The sequence below is a fragment of the Amphiura filiformis genome, chromosome 10 (assembly GCF_039555335.1).
Source record: "Amphiura filiformis chromosome 10, Afil_fr2py, whole genome shotgun sequence".
NCBI lineage: Eukaryota > Metazoa > Echinodermata > Ophiuroidea > Amphilepidida > Amphiuridae > Amphiura > Amphiura filiformis.
The window spans coordinates 45781451-45804210 of NC_092637.1; the positions used below are offsets into that span (position 1 = coordinate 45781451).

Consider the following 22760-nt stretch of genomic DNA (forward strand, 5'->3'; position numbering starts at 1 on the left):
AAACTTCACCTCAATCGGTCTTCGGTTTGAACCAACTCTGATGAGATGCGGGCACCCGTTTATTCAGCTCGAGAATCAAGTCCCGATGCAGATCCAGAATTTAAGACCAGTATATTTCTTTTGCATCACTCAAAAGTGAAAATTCCATAACTTTTCAATCAATCAGCTGAATGAGCTGAGCAATGCATTTGTAATCACAACTTACATTGTGCAGCTTTAGCTTTCACCATCCTGTGTTCTGCTTTGCCTCCAACCGGTTTGTAGGCCATCGGTATCACTTCAATATGGACTCCTTTCTTCCACTGCTCCCCCAAGCACTTTGGAATGCTTTCTGAAAGTCAAAAATTGCTCAATTACATGAACAGCAATATTGGAGTTACAATTTTTTTGCAATGCATTGTGGGATAGTTTTGGTAGAGTTGCACTAGGTATGGCCCAATGGGAAAATCACTCTAAATATACATTTATGATTGTAATGTTATCATTAAAAACATTTTTAATAATTATATTGTGAGATGACAATAATTTTTCCGATAATAAAATTTGCCCAAACCATCCCACAATGCATTTGGAATTGGTAATGCCAATATATTCTATAACCATTTTCTCAATTACTAATTCCTTGCATATTAAGGTTGTACGATGTATTGTTGGTCGAAGCAGCAGAAAAAAGTAGTTCACAGCATCTTGCGAATGGTAGTGAGCTTTAGAAAAAATTGCATTGCTCAATTCATAGCGAGCATGTACAAGAATTCAAGTATCACATATATTGAGTTATGTTGTAAAGAGGGCTGAAACAACAACACTTTTTAACTCATTAACAACAATAAATTAAACAAGTTTTCAAAAGTATATGATTTGTAGAATGAACTTTTGCAAAACACCAAAGTGTTATTTTTCAATAATATCATTGATTCAGATAATGAAAATCAATTTTTTTTTTTTTTTTTCGACCAACAATACCTCGTATACCCTTAATTTACTTATTTTATTAGTTTGTATTTATTTATTTATTCAAATTGTAAATTTAGTGCACCATTAATTTTATTTCAACATCATGGAATAACCTATTAGTAACTATGCCCAACACCACTATCAATTTTATTTTGACATATATCAACAGCAAACATTATCTATTAAAAGTCTAATATTCTGAACCTGTTTCAAGTTCAACAAACAAACATGAGCCGCTACAGAAAATATTTTACCAAAACTTCTTTATTTCAAGTAAAGCCAATTATTAAGGTAAATCATAATCATACAGTGACATTCTTGTGGAACAGAAATGCCATTATACATGTATTAGGTTCTCAATGAATAACATTTTGTATTCTTAGCATTCTTAGGACTTAGGCAACGAAAAAAACCCACCCTGTTCAACAGGCAGACTTACTTTCAAAGTAGGGTCGGTCATTGTGAATTTTTCTTTCTTTTCCTGGAATAGGCTAAATGACCCTAATAAATCAAAGAATGATTGAAAAATCAGGGGAAAATAGAAACATTATGGCAAACATAGTTTGATTTTTTTTTCACTTTTGAAATAAATTTCAGTCAAACTCAATTCACTTTGGCCAAAAAACTGCCGTTTTTACTTGCATACAGTAAAAAAAATACAAATCCCCAAAATGCAAAGTCTTTGTTGGTTGGGCCAAATAGAACAGGTTTTGGGTGATTTTTTTGTTGCCTTGTAATTTGTGGCCTTTGTGTTGCGAGTCTCAAAGCCCCATGCCATGGGGAAACAAATGACTTATGTTGAAGAACTAATTTATAATTCTGTAAAACATATCAATGCACATTACATTTATTACTCAAAATTATTTTCTTTCCTACAAAAATATACTTTTAGTATTAGTTCCCAAAACCACAAATATACAAGAAATTATACAGTGAAGTTCGTGAACCATTTTACCGATATGATTTTTGATCAAATTTAAGCATCACTAGCAATTAAAGGAGTATTTTGTGATCCTTGCATCCTCTTTTTACAACATTGTTTAGAAGATACCCACAAAAAAGCTTATTCCAAAAATTTCAGTTGATTCCGATTTTGCGTTCGCACGATCATGTGTATACTGCTCCATACGCAACTATGTTGTAATTTCATTCTGTTAAACAGAACATAATACAAATATGACAATATTTTTGCTACACAAATTAATATATAAGAATATTTTTGTACGTAAACATTATGTATAGCCAGAGGTTTCCAGTGGTATAAAAATCTCAACTTTTTTGAGAAAAGTGGGGGATGAGGCTGTGAATCACAAAATACCCCTTTAATACATATGCCCCCCAATATTTTTGCCAGTTGTCAAACAACTTTTACAGTAGGTCTTGGACCTAATAAAGAGAAAATTTAAATCAAATGAATTGTATTCAGCTGTCAAAACAAAGCTAAAGTTTGTTTGGTTTATATAAGGCGGAAATTATTCGACTTTTGTTACTGCGCACGTCAATTAAGTCCTAACTCACGCTCACGTAAATTCACAGAAGCGTGCGCCAGTCACACATTCCGCAACACACAACTAGCGTAAGCATTGCGCCCAACTGCGTGCATGCCATTCTATATCAATACACTGTGTTATAAGTCTTATTATTTCCACCTTATATAAACCGAACAAACTTTAGAAGCTTCTTTATCTCTATGTTAACTGATGGTAGCTATCAGTCAACTTATTCAAAAACAATGCACACTCACCCCTACATGTAAATCACTTTTTAAAGGCTATGTATAGTACTATGAAAATGCATTAAAAATATATATATGACCCATTCCATGTCAACTCCAGGGATGTGCACGCAGCACCTCTTCAATTTTTTTTTTTTCTGTGTGGTGGTAGATATTGATGAAAGTAAAATCCGAAAATGTGAGCTTCATACTCCATTTCGTTTTCCCGTGGCATCAATTTGAAATTTAGGGTCAGCGTAAAAATGTGTACATAGCGAAGACAACATTGGAGGTCCATAAATGTATAAAGGGAACCCTTTACAACTTTGAAAAGTATGTATCCTGGGGTACTTATCTATGTAAAATTCAAATCTGGCATCAAAAAACTTGTAACTCCTTTACTTTAAAAGATATAGGGCCCTCAAAATGCAACTTCGTCCATCCAGGACCAACTTTGGGGGGTCAGAACTCCAAAAGTAAAAATAATTTTACTGTCCATTTTTTTGCCAGTCAGAGCCATTACTCTTATCCAATATTGAGCCTATTAGAATACTTTTAGCTGAGATATTACCCATGTAAAACCCCAATTGTACAATTTTTGTACATTTTGACCCCCCTGAAAACCAATGTCAGACATGTTGCCCCACCATCAACTTCAGGTATGTTGAAGATATGTCCTTGGAGAACATTTCTGAGAGATATTGGCTTTGGGACTCGATGGCTTCAGCACATCACTTAGGTTTGCATTCTCCATAGAGTTGTACACATTTTTGATTTCGCATGTATAATGACTTACGTACAACTCTATGGAGAATGCAAACCTACCTGATGTGCTGAAGCCATCGAGTCCCAAAGCCAATATCTCTCAGAAATGTTCTCCAAGGACATATCTTCAACATACCTGAAGTTGATGGTGGATCAAAATGTCTGACATTGGTTTTCAGGGGGGTCAAAATGTACAAAAATGTACAATTGGGGTTTTGCATAGGTAATATCTCAGCTAAAAGTATTAAGCTCAATATTGATAAGAGTAATGTCCTACCAAAGGGCTCTGACTGGCAAAAAATGGACAATAAAATTATTTTTACTTTTGGAGTTCTGACCCCCAAAGTTGGTCCTGATGGACGAAGTTGCATTTTGAGGGCCCTATATCTTTTAAAGTAAAGGAGTTACAAGTTTTCTGATGCCAGATTTGAATTCTACACAAATAAGTACCCCAGGATACATACTTTTCAAAGTTGTAAAGGGTTCCCTTTTTACATTTATGGACCTCCAAACGTTGTCTTTCGCATTATGCGACACATTTTTACGCTGACCCCCTAAATTTCAAATTGATGCCACGGGAAAACGAAATGAAGTATGAAGCTCAAATTTTCGGATTTTACTTTCTCATCAATATCTACCACCACACAGAAAAAGAAAAAATTGAAGAGGTGCTGCATGTGCACATCCCTGGAGTTGACATGGAATGGGTCATATGTTTTGGTTTTATTGCCACATTGAGCATGTTTTCATTCTTATTTTGTGTGTTTATATATACCGTAAAACCTCGTCTACAAGCATATAATTATAGTGTTTTTGATGAAAGCTAAATTAATACGAAACAAGCTTTAATATGCCAATACAATAGATTTGTCTTACAATAGTACTTGTTTGTATATGCTTGGATCTGTAATTTATTTGCTCATGGCGCCTGGATTAATTTAGCTTTCATCAGAAGCACTCTGCTTGTAGACAAGGTTTTATGGTATATTTTTACAAATGACTTGAAATATACCGGCAATACCAATAGTGGACAATTTTGTTATGTGTATACCCACAGATTAATAAAACCTAGATTGGAATATCCATGCCTTGTGCCCTCTAAGCATACTTGAACAACTACAAAGACTAATGCTGGTTACATACTGTCATGTTGCATGATGCTTTGATGATGATTTTTCCATCAGTACACAATCAGGCCGGCAATGGCAGCTGTAACTAGTGGCAAGCCGATATATCGATCACTCAATCGCGTTACCCAAGCGGCAAATTACAGAGGTAGACATAAGCAGCAATAATCCACTGGCCCAGATACTACTTCATCATATTTCTAATATTATAACATGTCATCAATTCATAATTCATAATAATGCCAAAATCCCAACTGGCCCATCCAGACGGAAAATCTCCTGGCCCGCCGAGAAAACTACTGGCCAGGGCCAGCGGCTAAATCGACCCCTGCATATCACTTAGAGTTGACTTCAAATCAACTCAGGAGCATTGCTGCTGCTTACGTATGGCACAGAATATCGTCAACATGCTACGCTAAATGCCGAAGTCATTCTAACATGTTTCTCATTTGCAATTTTAATTTTCTGAGTAATAAACCCATAATTCATCAAATTTCCAGCCGCATTTTTCATTAACTTGTGGAATACATCTCTTTTGAAGTTAATGAAGAATGCGGCTGGAAATTTGATGAATTATGGGTTTATTACTCAGAAAATTAACATTGCAAATGAGAAACATGTAAAAATGACTTAGGCATTTAGCGTAGCAGGTTGACGATATATGATTTTTGGCAAATGTGGAAAGATCGGCACTGGATTTCAGAGACATGTCGCTGCCACTGAATGACAGGTCGCTTGGTGACTGCCACTTGCAGAAAAAATCACACAGCATGATAAAGCGTCACGCCGCTCAGCAGCAGCATGAGAGTATGAAACCAGCATAAGACCTACACAACTTCAATACATTTAAGATATTCTTGTGGCCAAGCACAGTGTGAACCTTTATAATACATATATGCATATGAAGTATAAGATTGCTTTAAAACCGAACACAATTTTTGTGAAATCTCACAATGCCCCTTTAAACTCAAGACAAACAGTTTGAATATCGCAACCAGTTCTGGTTTTATGCCGCCAACATGTCACAATGAAGGATCAACTCATAGTCACAGCAAACACATAAGTTTTAGTCCCAGCAGACACAAGACTTTTACAAAAATCGTTTAAATATCAGGTCATATTAAGGGTATAACACATTTTAATAATATTGAAATAATGTTTTGATCAAAACCAAACCATGTTTCATACACCCTTATATACCGAGAACCAATCAGAGCAAGCGTTAGAAAAACCCAAACCATGCATTGATTGTGTATATATGCACGGGCGCGCATTACGCATAGTGCTTTTGGACGCATTCATTTTTCTTGCGGGTTGATGCATTTATATTTGTTTGTATAATTTGCAACACTTTCAGTGATAATTTGGTTATATTTCGTGTATGAAATAGGTTAATGAACGCGTATTACTTGTTGCTCGAGAAATTAGACAAAACAATGCACTTGCCTTCGGGGCTCGTGCATTAGACGCATCATCATCAGCGCGCATGCATTATTTTGCCATTTCTCTCCCCAACAAGTAATATGCGTTCATTAACCTATAATTATAACACCTTTTAAAAACGTTCTGTGTTGGTATAAATCATGGTTTTGATTTAAACTTTTGATCCAAACACAAAGAATTAACTTTCAGGAGTCTACGAGTCTGTTATCAGGTCAAAGGTCAAGGAAAACACTCGCTGATGAAAGATGGAGTACCATCTGAAAATTTCGAGGTAGGAATTAATTCTTTGTGTTTGGATCAAAAGTTTAAATCAAAATCACCTTTTAAAAACATTTTTGTGTTTGCTGGGACTAATCAAATGTGAAAAATTTCGACTGTCAAAGTTAGCAGACGACATTCTCTTCCCATATGTGTTCCCAAAGAGATACTATTAGCCATATGCTAATGAGGAATGTTGTCTCTCTGGGTATTCAAAGTTGACAAAGACTGTTCTATGATTCAATACCAAACGACTTTCAAAGACAACATCCTTTTCTTAGTCATGTTATTGAAGAATCAAGTCTCTTTTGTAACATATAACGAGTAATATGTCAAAGGTCAAAGTTGATAGTTCATTCTTTAATGGATACAGTTCCATCATCCATTCCAAAGTAGACTTTCTTGGCCATGTTGACAAAGAGCCCTGTCTCCACAACACCTGCGCAAAGAAAGAATAGGAAATAAAAAGAAATTAATACTCCTAGAATAAAGTGGCCAATAATATAAAGGAAGAAACAAAAATATGTGAACACGATGAAGTTGTATTGTAAACAAATAAATTATCAAATTAGATTACATATAGTTGCACATTGGAAATATTTGATAAACTCCTATAAATAGCAGCCAATCAGAAAAGCTGTTACAAAAATATGCGGAGTGTGCTGATAGTGACTATTGGATTCACTTGCAATCCGCGTAATATGCACAGTAGAGTGCATCATACGGCACTATAGCAAACAAATTTTGTGTACCTAGTCTCAAAACATGTCTCTGTGAAAATACACGGTTCCAAAAATGAAAGCCCCCCATACATTTGGGCACAACTAAAAAAATTTCAGGCCTTTTGCGTCCAATATTTTGTCTTTCACCAGAAAATACAGCCATTTAAGAAATTTGATGCAGAAAAAAAAAGTTGCAGGGCAGATGTTGGCAACCTTAAGGCAAGAAGTTTGAAAATGGCGTATATTGCATATTTTGAATCTGAACTTTTCATACATGTATAATAACACATAGATTGAAATGTCCCTTGCCTGTGCCCTCTGAGCAAGTCTTGAAATAAACGGGTGCGGGAGCAAATTTGCCCTCGTAATGCTACCAATTGCTCCTGGTCTTTGTAAAACTCAAAGGAGCAATTTTCTACAACACATATTGCTCCTGGTTCCAGTTTTGCACTTGATGCAGTTGTGCTGGTATGCTGTATTGTATATGCCGTAAAGGATTTACTCTTTGAAAATTGCTCCTGTTTCTTCAGAATTTTTGATTCTAAAATCCCAGTAAATCAGGAGTAATGTTCAAAAACAAATTGCTCCTGGATCCAGTCCGCTATTTCAAGGCTTGCCTCTGAGCATGTTTGAATCGGGCTGATGCAGATACAGGTCTAGTGTTCCAACTTCGCGACCTCGCTCAGTGACACTCAACTTACGGTATTGAATTTGTCAGATATTACACCAGTGCTACTATCAGTTGGCTAATCCATTATTACTACACATACAGTTGATCTTCATGGCTAAGCCATGTGTGACATGATCAAGGGGAATGAATCACATGTTGACCCTGGTCGAAAATGAGTTTTACATATTTTTCTATAGAGGACATAGAGTTTTCAGAAACTGAAAACCGTTGTTACGACTTTTCTTTACAAAGTTACATCAATTTATCAAGCGTGGAAAACAATATAAAACAAAAGAATTTGAACGCTTTCTTGACCAATATCTCAAAATCATATTAGTGACATTCGACTCATTTCCCTTGATCGTGTCACATATAGATTCTGAGGTACACAAGTATCAGACTTCTTCTCCCAGTGACAAACATGGATGAAATGTCCCCTCTGAAACAATGAAGTAAGTTTTACCTGGTATTAATGTGATCTCTTGGTTGACCGATTTCCAGTTTTCTGGTACTGCATCAAACTGCCAGTCTATGATGAAATTACCATTATCTGTCACGACTGGTCCCTGTAAAACAAGAAGGAAGAATGTGCTATTCCAATAAAATCCACACTACCTCTGAAAGATTTTGGAAGTATCTTCCATAGGGGGAGTATGAATTCTAAATGGAATGAACACATTAGGCAGCTCCATTTGAATTTCATACACCCTCTGAAAGAGATTCCAACCTGAATCTTCCACAGAGGGAGGGTGATGAATTTCAAATGGAGCTGCAAATGTATTCATTCCATTTGTAATTCAAACTCCCTCTGTAGAAGATATTTTCAAAATCTTCCACAGGGGTAGTGTGGATTTTAACTGGAATAGCCCAATGCATTCATTGCAATGCTTAAATTTTTGAATTCTGACACTGACAGTAGTTTTTGAATTCTGACACTGACAGTAGTTTTTGAATTCTGACACTGACAGTAGTTTTTGAATTCTGACACTGACAGTAGTTTCTTTGTCTGGTCCTCAGCTGGGGCATGTTTTATCCCGGGGAGGGGTATTCAAGTTTGGTTTGGGTATTAAGTAGGTACCTCGGAATGCAATAAAAAAGGAGATCCATCGCTATCTCACTTTTCCAAAAAATTGAAACAAATTGGTAGTTTTTATCTAATATCCAGAAATTGTTGGCAAATTTCAGAAGTTTTGACTACAATGTGACAACTGGCCCAAGGGGGCCAATTTGAAATTGAGGCAAAAATATACATAAAATACATAAGAAAATACACTTTAAATTTAAAACTTCACAACTTAAAGGGGTATTTCGTGATCCACAGCCTCATCCCTCCACTTTTCTCAAAAAAAGTTGAGATTTTTATATCACTGGAAACCTCTGGCTACATAATGTATATGTACAAAATATTTCTTGCAGATTAATTCGTTTAGCAAAGATATCGTGAAAATAATCATGCATAACTCGCAAACGCAAAATCGGAAGCAACTGAAACTTTGGGAATAGGTGTTTTTCATAGATATCTAGTGAAAAATGACATAAATAGAGGATGCTAGGATCACGAAATACTCCTTTAAGGTGATATTGGATGCATTTTCTAGAAATTAGGAAATGCTTTGAGCATGTTTTAAACAGACTAATTGAGTAGGGTAAAGCACACTGATCAATAAACCTTTTGTTTGGAGCAGATCGGACATATAGTTTTCAAAATACATCAATTTATATGTTCTTTGTATCCTATAGTTAATGAGCTAAAAAGACTGGAAAGGCTCATTAATATGTAAATTTTTGCCAATATTTTGCTAAAAAACAATGCATAAATGTTCAGGGTACTTTTATTTTGCATACTTTTGCCTTGAAACTTGGTCAAAGTGTTTCTAATATGTTCTAATGTATTATATAGTGAAGCCGCCCTCTAATTTGCATATATGCATAATTAATTAGCTAATTTGCATAAATGCTAATTAATTATGCAAATATGCAAAATAAAAGTACCCTGAACATATATGCATGGATTTTTAGCAAAATATTGGCAAAAATTATATGTTAATGAGCTTCTCCAGTCATTTTAGCTCATTAACTTTATTGATTATTGATAAAAAAAATAAGATATAAAGAAAATATAAATTGACATATTTTGAAAACCGTATGTCCGATCTGCTTCAAACAAAAGTCATATTGATAAGTGTGCTTTGCTCTACTCAATTAAACTGTTTAAAACATGCATAGAGCACTTTCATAATGCCTCCATAACCACCTTAAGAACCAAGTATGCTAGACCTTTGGCATTTTCAGTATATGATAGCCTAATGGTTGTATTAGGTAATAATTATAGTTTTTTAACTCAATTTTCAAACATGCCTCTTTCTGCCCCCAAGACAATTCTCGCATAATATACCAAACTACATAAAGTTGACCTCAAAAAAGGGGCTGTTGATATTCCAGATGGCTTAATGTGATCCAGGTAGCTGACTGTCTAGCTAACTACTGGCATGACAAGGGCTATTCAATTTGAAATACACACTACCCATGTGGAAGATTTTGGAAATATCTTCCACAGAGCGAGTATGAATTTCAAATGGAATCCATTTAACCCTCACTCAGTGTTAGATTCAGGCTGAATCTTTCTCAGAGGGAGTATGAAATTCAAATGGAGCTTCATAATGTGTCATTCCATTTGAAATTCATACTTCCCCTGTGGAAGATAGTGTGGATTTTAAATCGAATGTAGCACAATGCATGTATGAAACTGGGCATACTTGTATTATCCACTGAATGAGTAACGCAGGTTTTAAGTTTGCTAGTGCTGTACGTGTTATTAAAGTTTATAGTTTATTTTGATAGTCTCAAACTTTTGCAGGGCAATTGATTAAATAAATTCATGGATAAATTATCAATACATACAGCTTTAGCTTTTGCCATCCTGAGTTCTGCTTTGCCTCCAAACTGCATACAAAGTTGGCTTATGACTGGTTTGTAGGCCATCGGTATCACTTCAATAGGAACTCCTTTCTTCCACTGCTCTCCAAGAACTTTTGAACGCTTTCTGAAAGTTAAAAAATTAAATTATTACCAATTTCTCATGAGGGTTGGTTTGTTTTAACGAAAGAGATGAAAGTAAACACCATCCACAAAGCATTATTTGTAGTTTGAGTAACTATATTACTGATACAGGCAGCTGTACAAACATGTATTATTGTAAGACCAACCTTTTGTAATGTTTTTGTGGAAGGTATCTGCCTTTCATCTATTTCATCAAAAAATTAAAGCAATAATGTGTGATTTGCATAAAGAATAGATTCCTATTTAAATGTTAGTTTTCACTGATCACATTGTCCTTTTTAATTTTGAGCCAAACAAATGAGGTAAAATCAAGAAAATTCCAGTGCCTAGCTACAATGCGTGTATTAGCTCACCGATCATATTATTATTATGATTATTGGCGGAGCTTCATGCAGCTAGGATATACATGTACAAACAAGATCTAAGACAAATACGTCGAATAGCGATATGCACACAGTTTATACGTCAAGACGAATAGCGATGTGCACAATGCTTATACGTCACTGATTCAATGATGCACATGCATGCGATGTGTTTAGGAACCACTCGATCCGTGAACTCAGAATAAAACCGGAGATCTCCAGATATAATATAAAAACTTAAATTTTACTGTAATTAAAGCATTTCAGGCTTCATCTTTCATGTGGTATTTTAGTACACCATTGGGCATTACAATCATACAAAGGGTAGAAATTCCAAGAAAAATTGAGGGCATCGCTGTGGAGAAAATCACACATTATGGCTTTAACCTTAATTAGAGGCATCAAAGATAGTATGGAGGCATATGCTTGTAGACAAAATTCTTTCACAACTTAAGTGCTCCATTAATCTTATCATCTCATAGTAACTTTGCTCTATCAATTATAACATATTTACAGCTGGCGCATTTCAGGCCAATTAATTTCATGTAGATGTACATGTTTAATAATAATGGCACTATATAAATAGGCATGATGATTTAGCTTGTTGTGCCAGCTGTGTGTTAAAAACAATATTACTGGCATAACATATGAAATATCAATGTGCATTTTTTTAAAACTAATTTTCAATTTAAAGCCTTAATGTACGATCTTTTTCAGAATTTACCTTTATTTTTTCAAACCCGATTTTTGGCATATTTGTAATACTTACACATGTTCTAACTTAAATCTATGAGCACACTGTCAAATTCGCCCTATTTGTAGGAAAACGGGATGATTTTCTGTTGGTCCGACATAAAATCATAATTTTTTAGATTATGATTTTATGTCGACCACAATCATAAACCGTAGTCTCCTACAAAACTAGTTTAGTTACGCTCCCTCCACATGTGGAGGGAGCATAACCAAACTGGCCGCCAGAGGAGACTAACTCTGAGGCCGCACTCGCTGTCCTAATCCAAATAGTGCGAGATGTTTCGAGTGATAGAGGTGAAGTTTATGATGTTGTTTCTTTGCAAATTCCCAATGTTTTACGCGTCCAAATGTATTGGGAACTTTCATGATTGCATATTATCATTTTGGAAGAAAAAAAGAAAAATCTAAAAAATTAAAAAGATCGTACATTAAGGCTTTAAGAAAGAAAAATTTTGGTTATTTCCCTATTTGTCCTAAGGAAAGGCAGTACATACGATTTTCTGTACACTTACCTATAATCTGCAATCACTACAAAATACTTGGCATTCACTGCTACTATCTTCTCTTGTGTTAAACACCCTCTGAAATACATAGAATGGGATCAAAATTAATTTGCTCTTTATATTTTATCTTCTTCATCCTTCATTTTGTCAGCACATCATTAGAAATTTATCGGGGGCGGGTGGGAAATTGAATCAAATGGCGAGGGCCAACAATCTACACTTTTGCCTAAAATTAGCATTTCTACTCCATATAATTTTCTGTGATTTTTATGTTCTGATGGGAGGGAGACAACCAGGGGGCTTATGTTATATTTAATGTAAAAAAAATACAATTTTTACTTATTAAACCCAACTGACATTGAAAACACTGCCACTTTGGCAGTAGGGTCAGGGTAGGATGGGGTGTGTGTGTTGGGGGTAGGATGGGGGTATGGGTATGTCTGCCTTATCTTCAAGGCTCAAAACCCTTTGGTTATAAATAACAAAAAATAAAACTATAAAAGAAATTGTATACATGAATTATTGCTTTAATATGGGCAGTGGTGGCGGTGGAAGGGAGGCTTCCTGGACATTTTTTAACAGATTGTGTTGATTTAGACATTTATGCACTCCCGAAATCTTGGAATAGATTCATCAGGATTGTATAAAGTCATAAAGTTCATAATTTATGAAGGAAAATCCAATTTCTACTCATGGTTTAGAGAGTTTCATCACCCAGGTCAGCGACTTCTTCAGTAATGATCCGCCTACTCTCCGTGCCCCTCTCAGCAAGAGGGGCACTGAAACTATCAACCGTGACAAGGGCATCTACTCTCTAAATCACATGTATGATCCGTTATTAAGAACTGCACCCGAAGAATGAGAAATTTCGTGGGAGAGTAGATGAATCATCGCATTACTGAAGAAGTCGCCCAAAACTGGGTGATGAAACTGTCTAAACCGTGAGTAGAAATTGGATTTGTCTACATAATTATGAACTTTAGCACTCCAAAAGTCTGTGAAAACCTTTAGATAATCCGCTTTATGGACAGTTCTGGACAAAAGCTCATGCCAGATTACTGGACATTGGGGTCTCCTGGAAAAATTCAAATGAAACAAAAAAACAAACAAAAAACTAGAGATAATTTGCGCTCACAGAGCGCAGACAATCGCAAGGCATGTAACCCTTTAATGGCCGTTTGACCTGACCTTTGACCTTAATGTTTCCCGGGTCACGAGGTTTGTTGTCACCGAAATTAAGCCCCATACCCCTTACAGACAATGAAATTACGGTATAAGATTTGACCCCAGGTAACCTTTGACCTGACCCTGCAAAGTGTTCCAACATATTCCCCCTGGTCATTAAGTTTGTTGTCACCGAGTTTGAGCCTCGTACCCCTTACAGATGTCCAAAAAATGCATTTCTAAAATTTGACCTTTGACCTGACCCCTACAAAATGTTCCCCTGGTCATGAGATTTGTTGTCACTGAGTTTGAGCCCCATATCCCTTACAGATGTCCAGAAAAGGAAATTGTAAGATTTGACCCAAGATAACCTTTGACCTGACCACTGCAAAGTGTTCCAAAATATTCCCCTGGTCAATAAGTTTGTTGTCACAGAGTTTGAGTCCGCATACCCATTACAGATGTACAGAAAATGCATTTCTTAAATTTGACCTCTGCATGACCTTTGACCTGACCCCTGTAAAATGTTTCCCTGGTCATGAGATTTGTTGTCTCTGAGTTTGAGCCCCATACCCCTTACGGATGTTGAGATAATGCAATTGTAAGATTTTATCCCCTTAATGACCTTTGACCCCAATTCTTTGTACAACTTTTAGACACTGGCTAAAGGCGATGCAGGTATGCAAGTGACGACATTGTGTTATGTAATTTGTGGAAGAAGAAGCATTTTTAGTGAAAATCACATTTTGGTCATAATGACCTTTGGATGACCTTTGACCCCGAGTTGGTCATGTAACATTTGTGCCCCCACTCAATGGTCCTTGTGACCAAATATGGTCACATTGGCTTAAAGCATATGGCTACGATGGCTCGTTAAAAGTTTTGACAGAACACTCGCAAATTGGAAATTTGCGATTGTAATGACTTAAGATGTTTGACTGGCTGCATTGCATATACAGTGTACATCTCAACTTACCCTCCACCTTTGATTAGGTTCATTTGGTCATCTACTTCATCAGCACCATCAATAGCTACATCTAACTGTAAACAGACAAACAAATGATCAAGTTTCAAGAAACGGTAATTATATTATCACAGTCTTGTGTTAGTGTCAACCAATCCAACTTGATTGCTGAAATATGATGCAAAAATATGATCTGATCAGGCCAGAAGACGGCAATTGAACTTTTGCAACCAAGCTTCAGCTTCAAAGTAGTGAATGCTGAGAAGTTGCTGGACAAGTTGGTAATATAAATAAGAACACAAATTTCAAATTGGACAAAATCATATTATATTGGATATTTTCCCCCTTATGAACATCACATTTCCTGGGATGCAAAAGGCAGAATGAAAGTTGGTTGCCCAAAGACAATGTGGAGGCAGACAATAATAAATATTTTTATAATAAATTTTGGATTTATAAAGCGCCTTTCTCCAGATCTTAAAGGGCTCAAAGTGCTGTAATTTCGCTGCAATGGTGAATCATCACAATCAAGATCGCATCAACTAGGCCAGTTGCTGCCGAACGGCGCACACCTATCCGCATTTAGATTGTAACATCCACCAATTATCTGTGCAGCTCCCCAAATTCCATTGGGTGAAGGAAATTTGATATCCCAAAGAAAACCTGTGAGAGCGAGCATGGAATCGGGATAAACCAAGTGCACATGAGTCCTTGGGCGTGCCAGGGCTTGAACCGGGACCTCAGTGGTGCAAGGCGAGGAACTACCGCTCGCCAACTCGTTCCCCCTGGATGCGATAACGGAAAATGGAAAATGAAAGGAAGAATCTGGAGTGGAAGTCATGGTACAAAGCCAAGCCAATAGCTACAGACAGGGACAGCTGAAAGAGGAGACTTATAGGCCATTTCCGATGAGGATAGGTAAGGTAGGTACATAATATTTTCTTTTTGTTTAAAAAAATTCAGAGAGCTTTGAACAAGATTTGTATCTATTTACTTAAATGTTTGATGACGGTTCAAGCCTCTGTCCCAATTTTTCTCTTTAAAAATTAATATTTTTCTCATTAACCCTCAAAAAATATTGCTGCTGAAATATGTTCTGTTTGGAGTTTGTTAGCCAAAATGTACCTGGAGTGAATTAAGCCATTATTTTGACATAGTTTTGTGACAATGTGGAGCTTTCAACTTCAAGTACAAATTTGTGGCTCTCATATCATAACCTAGATTGCAATACTATGGATGGGGAGTGGGGCAAGGCTATACATCCAAGCTGAAATCAGACTGTCCTCTTTAAAAGCTTAAGGGGGGGTACTACACCCCTGCCCAATTTTGTGCCTATTTTTGCATTTTTCTCAAAAATTATAGCGCATTTGTGACAAGTAAGATATACATATTATAGGGGCAAGGACTACAACTACTGCACTGGCAATTTTATTTCAGCACAGACAACAGTTGTGGAGTTACAGTCAAAAATGAGGGAAAACCAATATTTGATCAATAAATCAATAACTACTTGCCTTGAGTTGCTGAATTTTCAGTGCAGTAGATGTAGTCCTTGCCCCTATAATATACATATCTTACGTGTCACCAATGTACTATAATTTTTGAGAAAAATGCAAAAATAGGCACAAAATTGACCAAGGGTGTAGTACCCCCTTAACTGATTTATCTTTATTTAAAAGATAATGGTCATGTCAGAGTAATGCTCACAATCTGAAGTGCTCATCTCAATTTCCAGTGGCATTTGAACCAGACTCTTCAGTAAACCTTGGTGTTGGGTGTGTTAGTCCTGATGACTGCAATTACAGTCTGAAAGTTCACTAGTACCTTAGCCTAGGCACCGGAGTTTCAAGCGCGATTTAAAAGCGGCAAAATGCGCTGCGAGCGGTTTTTTATAAAGCGAAAATGCGTGAAAATTCAAGTCAAAAAGCGAAAATCGTTTTCCACCACTTTTGTATCCATTGATGACGTCCGACACACAATTCGAAGTAAATCAAGTATGCCGAATTCTGCACCTATTTCACATACATGTGCTAGTCCGACGTTTTTCTCTCCATGAAGTTGATAGTCGATACATTATGTGAACAATGCAAATTTTATGTGAAAAGCTACTACTGTACTGTAAAATAAACATTTTAATGCATAACTGTACTTTTTTGGCATCCAAATGTTGTTGTTTTTGTCATGAACTGATTCGTATCTCGTGTGCCTTATATCCTACCCTTCTTCGCTCAATCAATTATGCATATGATTAATGACGTCACTCATACATACTATCGATGTAAAGAATCAACTACCACACATGGTAACACGTCATGGAAAAAAATCGGACATTTGCATATCACGGAAGGGCTTCCGGGGAGGATATTGTGCTGGTCTGGACTCGCGTAAACAGTAAATATTGGTGAATTTACATTGAAAAGTAGTGTGTTTGGCAAAATTCTCAAAATTCACGATGGACCACCAAAATCGCGATGGACCCCCAAAATTTTTTGCGCTTTTTGCGCGATCACGCGAAACTCCGGTGCCTACCTTAGCCTAACCCTAACCCACACCTTAACCCTAACTTTTGGGTTATGGTTAATGAGTTGCCTGCCTATTTGTCACTCTGTCCGTTTGTAGGTGTCTGTCTTAATTCTATCCTCTCTAGATCACTGAGATTAAGTCCATGATTGATAATGAGTTGTCTACCTATTTGTCTATTTGTCTGTCTTTCCTTCCTTCCTTAAAAGTGCAATGCTCACATGAGTGAGAACAGGCGCACTGCGTGGTGTGCATGGGCCGGAACAATAACGTAGCATGAAACTGAAGACAGGTGCAAAATATATACAGATGTGCGAGTAAAAACTAGGCTGGTGATGAGACTACTTCAGTGGAGAATCCCTCAACATGGTCTTAAAGCTGTCGAGAGATTGGTAGTTTGCTGGATCCACTGGGAGCTTGTTCCAATCCCGGATGGTGCGTGGGAAGAATGAATTAGCAAACACTGAAGAGTTGGTGTGGGGTTGCAGGAACCTGGATGAATGGCCTCTGGTAGATGAACAATGATGGATGAGGTATTGGTTCCATGTGATATCAACCAGGTCAAATCTGATCTTGTACATCATCAGTAGGCGACTGCAAAGGCGCCGGTCCTGGAGAGATGTCCAGTTCAGGTTGCGGAGCATTGAGGTGACGCTACTTTTTCTGTCGTAGATTCCTGTGACAAAACGGGCAGAATTCCGTTGCACCTGTTCGATCTTCTTTGTATTGCGCTGTGTGTGGGTATCCCAAGCTGATGCTGCATACTCCACAGTGGGTCTGATGAAGGTTGTGTAGGCTGCTTCCTTAACTTTCTGACTGCAGTGGCTGATGTTGCGTGACAGGAAAGCCTTGGTTGAATTTGCCTTCTTGGTGACGGTGTCCACATGAGTGTTGAAACTCAGTCTGGAATCAAGATGGACGCCCAGATACTTAGCTGAGTTGACAGTCTCCAGTGTGTGGCCATGGATGGAATAGGGGCTGGAGTGGGCTTGCGCTTGTTGGTCACCTGCAATACTTGGCACTTTGTTTCGTTGAAGCTCATTAGCCAGTCAGATTCCCACTTCTGGAGAGCGTCAAGGTCATGTTGAAGATCAGCTGAGTCCCCTGGAGATGTGATGTTCCGGTAGATGAGGCTATCATCGGCGAACAGTCTTGTTGTGGAGTCAGAGACACAATCAGGTAGATCGTTGATGTAGATAACAAACAACAGGGGTCCTAGCACGCTGCCCTGTGGGACACCAGATGTCACAGGTGCTTCAGGGCTCTTACTGCCATCAACTACGACTGATTGGGATCTGCTGGAAAGAAAGTCTCTGATCCAGTTGAGAGAACTACCATGGACGCCGTGAGTGTTCCACTTTCTTCAGTAGGTGACGATGCGAAACCTTGTCGAATGCCTTCTCGTAGTCTAGGAGAATCACGTCAGTCTGGGATTTGTTATCCAATCCTTTGGCCAGGTCATCCAAGGTGACAATGAGCTGGGTCTCGCAAGATCTTCGTTGGCGAAATCCGTGTTGTCGTCAGATAGAATCTTACATGTGTTGAGATGACGAATAACGGCACAGTGCACGATATGCTCACATAGCTTGCATAAGACTGAAGTGAGGGAGATTGGCCGGTAGTTGGCTGCATCAGAATGGCTGCCCTTCTTGAAGATCGGAACAATCTGAGCTTTCTTCCACTGGGATGGAACCTTGCCTTGATCGATGGAAGCTTGAAATAGAAGAGTCACTACAGGAGAGATTTCTTCTGCTGTTTCTTTCAGTAGCTTTGTTGGTATGCCATCGGGTCCAGATGCTGAGAAGGGCTTCAGGTTTCTGAGCACCTTGGTAACACCATTCCTGTCTACGGTGATGCTGTCCATGGAGGGATGTTGTTTGTGATCTAGATCAGGTACAGTAGAGCCGTCGTCAACAGAAAACACAGATGTAAACTGCCGGTTGAGTATAGCAGCTTTGGTCTTGGGGTCAGAGTGTAGGAACCCACCTTCCTTCAGTGGAGCAACACCCATCTGGTCACATCTCTTCGACTTAATAAGGGCGCCAAGCCTCTTATTACGCCTACTGCTAGGATCACTGTGCACTATGTCATATGTACTTGTTGTATGACCTTCGACATGTCTTCTGGGATTCTTTCTTTCTGTTTGTCTGTTGTCTGTCTTACCCCAGGCATCCTCTCTAGCTCATTTGAGATTAGGGCTATGATTGATGACAAGTTGTGTGCCTATTTGTCTGTCTGTCTTTCTGTTTGTCTGGTGTCTGTCTTACTTACCTCAGGTGTCCTTTCTAGATCACTAAGATTAAGTCCATGATTGATTATGAGTTGTCTTGCTTGGAAAGAAGTTGGCACACATTGGACCTTGAGGTTCTCTGTCTTCACCCTGTCAGCTGGGATAAGTTTGAAGCACAAATGTGAAAATAATTATGAGAAATAAAAAATATGTGCATTACAAAAGTATTAATTTTAGGTCAAGCATGAAAATGATGTGCTGCAAGGTTGGGATTTTCAAACGGTCCCATCACAGCTACTAGCTTGAAATTACATTACCAGGGCAGGAAATTTAACTGTAGGGTACCTGATTTTTCACTCCCGGCTGCAAAATTATGAGTAAGGCGAAGAAAAAAAAACCCACTCTGTTTTTACAGGTGGACAATTTTCAATTTTTTTTTTCTGGAGTGACCCTAAAATAAAACAGAAAGCTTGAAAAATCTGGCAACAATTTGATGATTTGTTGCAACAAATTGTGAAAATATTCTGAATTTTCCCCACAAAATTTCTGTGAAAATCAATTGACCAAGAAAAGGCTGATTTTACATGACTTTCTCTAATAAAAAAATAAAGCATGTTAAAAAAAATGATTATCATGTTTTGAGCCAGATTTTTTTAGAGTTCCTTATAGATCTCAGAGAAAATATATTACCCTTCCCATAATCCTTTCCAATACGATGCATCACCTCATATGGCAAATTACACCCCTATCACTTTGTACAGTCTCCCTTTATTTTCATATTGAGAATAGACATGGGTTGATAGTCTAGAAATACATGTAGACACCTTTTGCAAGAACTGGTGCTTTATTCGTTGAGGAATTTTTTGTCACTATCGACCACATGTTGGATATAGCAAATCAGTACAGAAAATTGAAATGAAAGAAATGCATTATGGGAAATGTAATATATCTTCTCTGATGACATCCTATTAACACCACATTTAGTTGAATGAAAGAAAGTTACAAAAATAAAGAATAAAACTCAGAATTGGCTTTGCTGCCAGTTTAAGAGAGGTTTTACTGGGCAAACAATTTATATGAAGTTTTCACTACACCGCACCGGAAGACTTAAGTTCTTAAACTCACCCAATCTTTCTACAGCATATACAATAGTTGATCCGCTGCCAACACCCAGCATGCAATTATCCTGTAAAAAAACCCAATAAAACAGTATGAAATGAAAAAATAAAATAAAATAAAATAAAATAAAATAAAAAAACACAATGAAGAGAAAAAAAGGACAGGAGGTAGAACAGAAAGGCAGAGGAGGGCGGGCTTGGTCCCGGATGGTTGGGCACCATACATGTATATTTACCGTCATGTGCCTGTCAATATAGACCTCTTTTTTGAGGCAATGACACCCTTTTTCAGAAGTTTACATTTATTTTAATGATCTTATTTTTTTCAAAATTTAATATACGGTAATAATAATATGGAAATTTATAACGCGCAAGTATCCATCAGAGCCGCTCACTGCGCAACAACAAGAATATGACCACAAAGGGGAACGTGCAGAGCAAATACAGAAAATATACAAAATACCATATTAAATAAGAAAAACATTCTACACTTAGTACAAGTCATCAGCAAAAACGATATTAAACAGATGTGTTTTTAACAAAGATTTAAAAGAGTCCAAAGTAGTACAGTTTTTAATGTGAGTTAGTAGATTGTTTAGGAGCACAAATGACAAAAGAACGGTCGCCAAAAGAGTTGCTAGATCGTGGTTTCTGAAGATGAAGAAGATTGGCTGAACGAAGTCCATTTCAGACGCAATTTTCAAATTCTCACACACTTCTTCTTCTTCTTCTTCTTCCTTATAAGTGCCTCCCTCATATGTATGAGTATTGTCGCACTCATGTACAGACAAGCTGTACTTATTTTTTACTCTGGAACCTAGAGTAGATGAGTGTATTTTGAAGTACAGTCAACATGACCGGGATGATCCCCTGCTCTTTTCGAATAGCCTCAGACGTTCTTTAACGTGCACACTACATTAATGTGAGAAAATATGCATGTACACGGGACCGACAGCTTAAAGTGCCCTCCAAGCACTAAGCAAGTAGAGTGAAGTGTCTTGCTCAAGGACACAAAGAGCCGGACCTGGGATTCGAACCCTGGACCCTTGGGTTCACAGTCCTATGCCTTAACCGCTAGGCCACGCTACAAGTATTTTGAATAAATTGACATCTTTGGCAGCAATTTTAGCTTGGTTGCTGAGATTTTACTAGGCTAAAAGTCATTTCAAAATAGTTGGTTATCAATTTAATTTTTTTTTTAATACCAGGTGCATAACTTTTGAAATTTGCATTTTAGGTTTTTTGTTTGTTTGTTGCATTCAGAAAAAAAAAGTGGCCCAAAAATACACTGAAAAAATTGATGGGGATTTATAGTGTGTAGTGCATAATAAAAGTTAATTTTTTATTACTTCAGTGTTATTAAGCTGTAATAAAAGGGCATTTCGTGATCCACAGCATCATGATCATCCCCCCCCCCCTTTTCTCAAAAAAAAGTTAAGATTTTTATATCACTGGAAACCTCTGGCTACATTGTACATATGTGTACTGTATACATATGTACCGTACAAAAAATTTCTTGCAGATTAATTCGTTTAGCAAAGATATTGTGAAATTTGAATTTCGTTCTGGTATACCAGAACGAAATTACAACACATTTGACTTTTTGAATTTTGTCTATGGAGCAGTGTAAAAATCATACATAACTCGCAAACGCAAAATCGGAATCAACTGAAACTGGATAATGATATATCTACTGAAACATGTCATAAAAAGAGGATGCTAGGATCACGAAATACTCCTTTAATTCCGCACTCTCCTCGGACATTCACATTGACATTGTGATTGTAGGAAAAATACCTTGGCCCAAAACAAAAGTCAGATTTCATACAATGGGATGACTTCCAAAAAGATGGTGCACAGCAGTTGTATTATTGTCTAATTAATGAAATAAAACATGAAAAAATATGAATTTTTTGTAAGCTTATTAAATTAATCATGTAAAATTTTTATAATAACATGATAATAACTTTATTAAATAATTATAAGCTTACCGTGACATGGTTATCCACGGCCGCACAGGCAGCAGCTTTTTTTGCCAATTCAGCAGCACTCATTTTGCTACAGAAATCTCTCACTGATTGCTTCAATACAAAACTGAAATTATTATTAATGGCACCAGATGTGACACCACGACTGCCAATCCACAACAGACTTCTGCAATGCAACAACACGGAAGTGCCAGCCATGTGGCCAAACACAATGAATTCCGCGGGACAATAGAGATCCTCAACTCACTAAAAATAACTCATTAAAAAGCGAAAGCGACATGAAAAACAGGTAAAAAAATAATTATTCTACGCCATTATTTTCTTTACAAGTTGCAGTACCATTTATCATCAAAACTAGCACCTTATCAACACAAGTGCGTTAATTATTAACCATTCTATTGAGGGAATTCCGGGAACATTATTTGCACAAAGTTGCAAGGTCAAG

At 37.2% G+C, this 22760-nt stretch overlaps 1 protein-coding gene across 1 annotated transcript; it reads right to left on the bottom strand.

Annotated features, from left to right (window-relative positions):
* Positions 1-5118: 5118 nt before the first annotated feature.
* LOC140162940 (ribose-5-phosphate isomerase-like) lies at positions 5119-22566 on the bottom strand. Its single transcript, XM_072186254.1, has 8 exons — positions 22319-22566; positions 20335-20395; positions 19251-19366; positions 14472-14536; positions 12341-12409; positions 10555-10696; positions 8117-8219; positions 5119-6700 (listed from the first exon to the last, which is right to left on the bottom strand). Exons 1-8 carry the CDS (start codon positions 22511-22513, stop codon positions 6615-6617), a joined length of 837 nt encoding a protein of 278 aa, XP_072042355.1. The 5' UTR covers positions 22514-22566; the 3' UTR covers positions 5119-6614.
* Between the last annotated feature and the right edge of the window lie 194 nt (positions 22567-22760).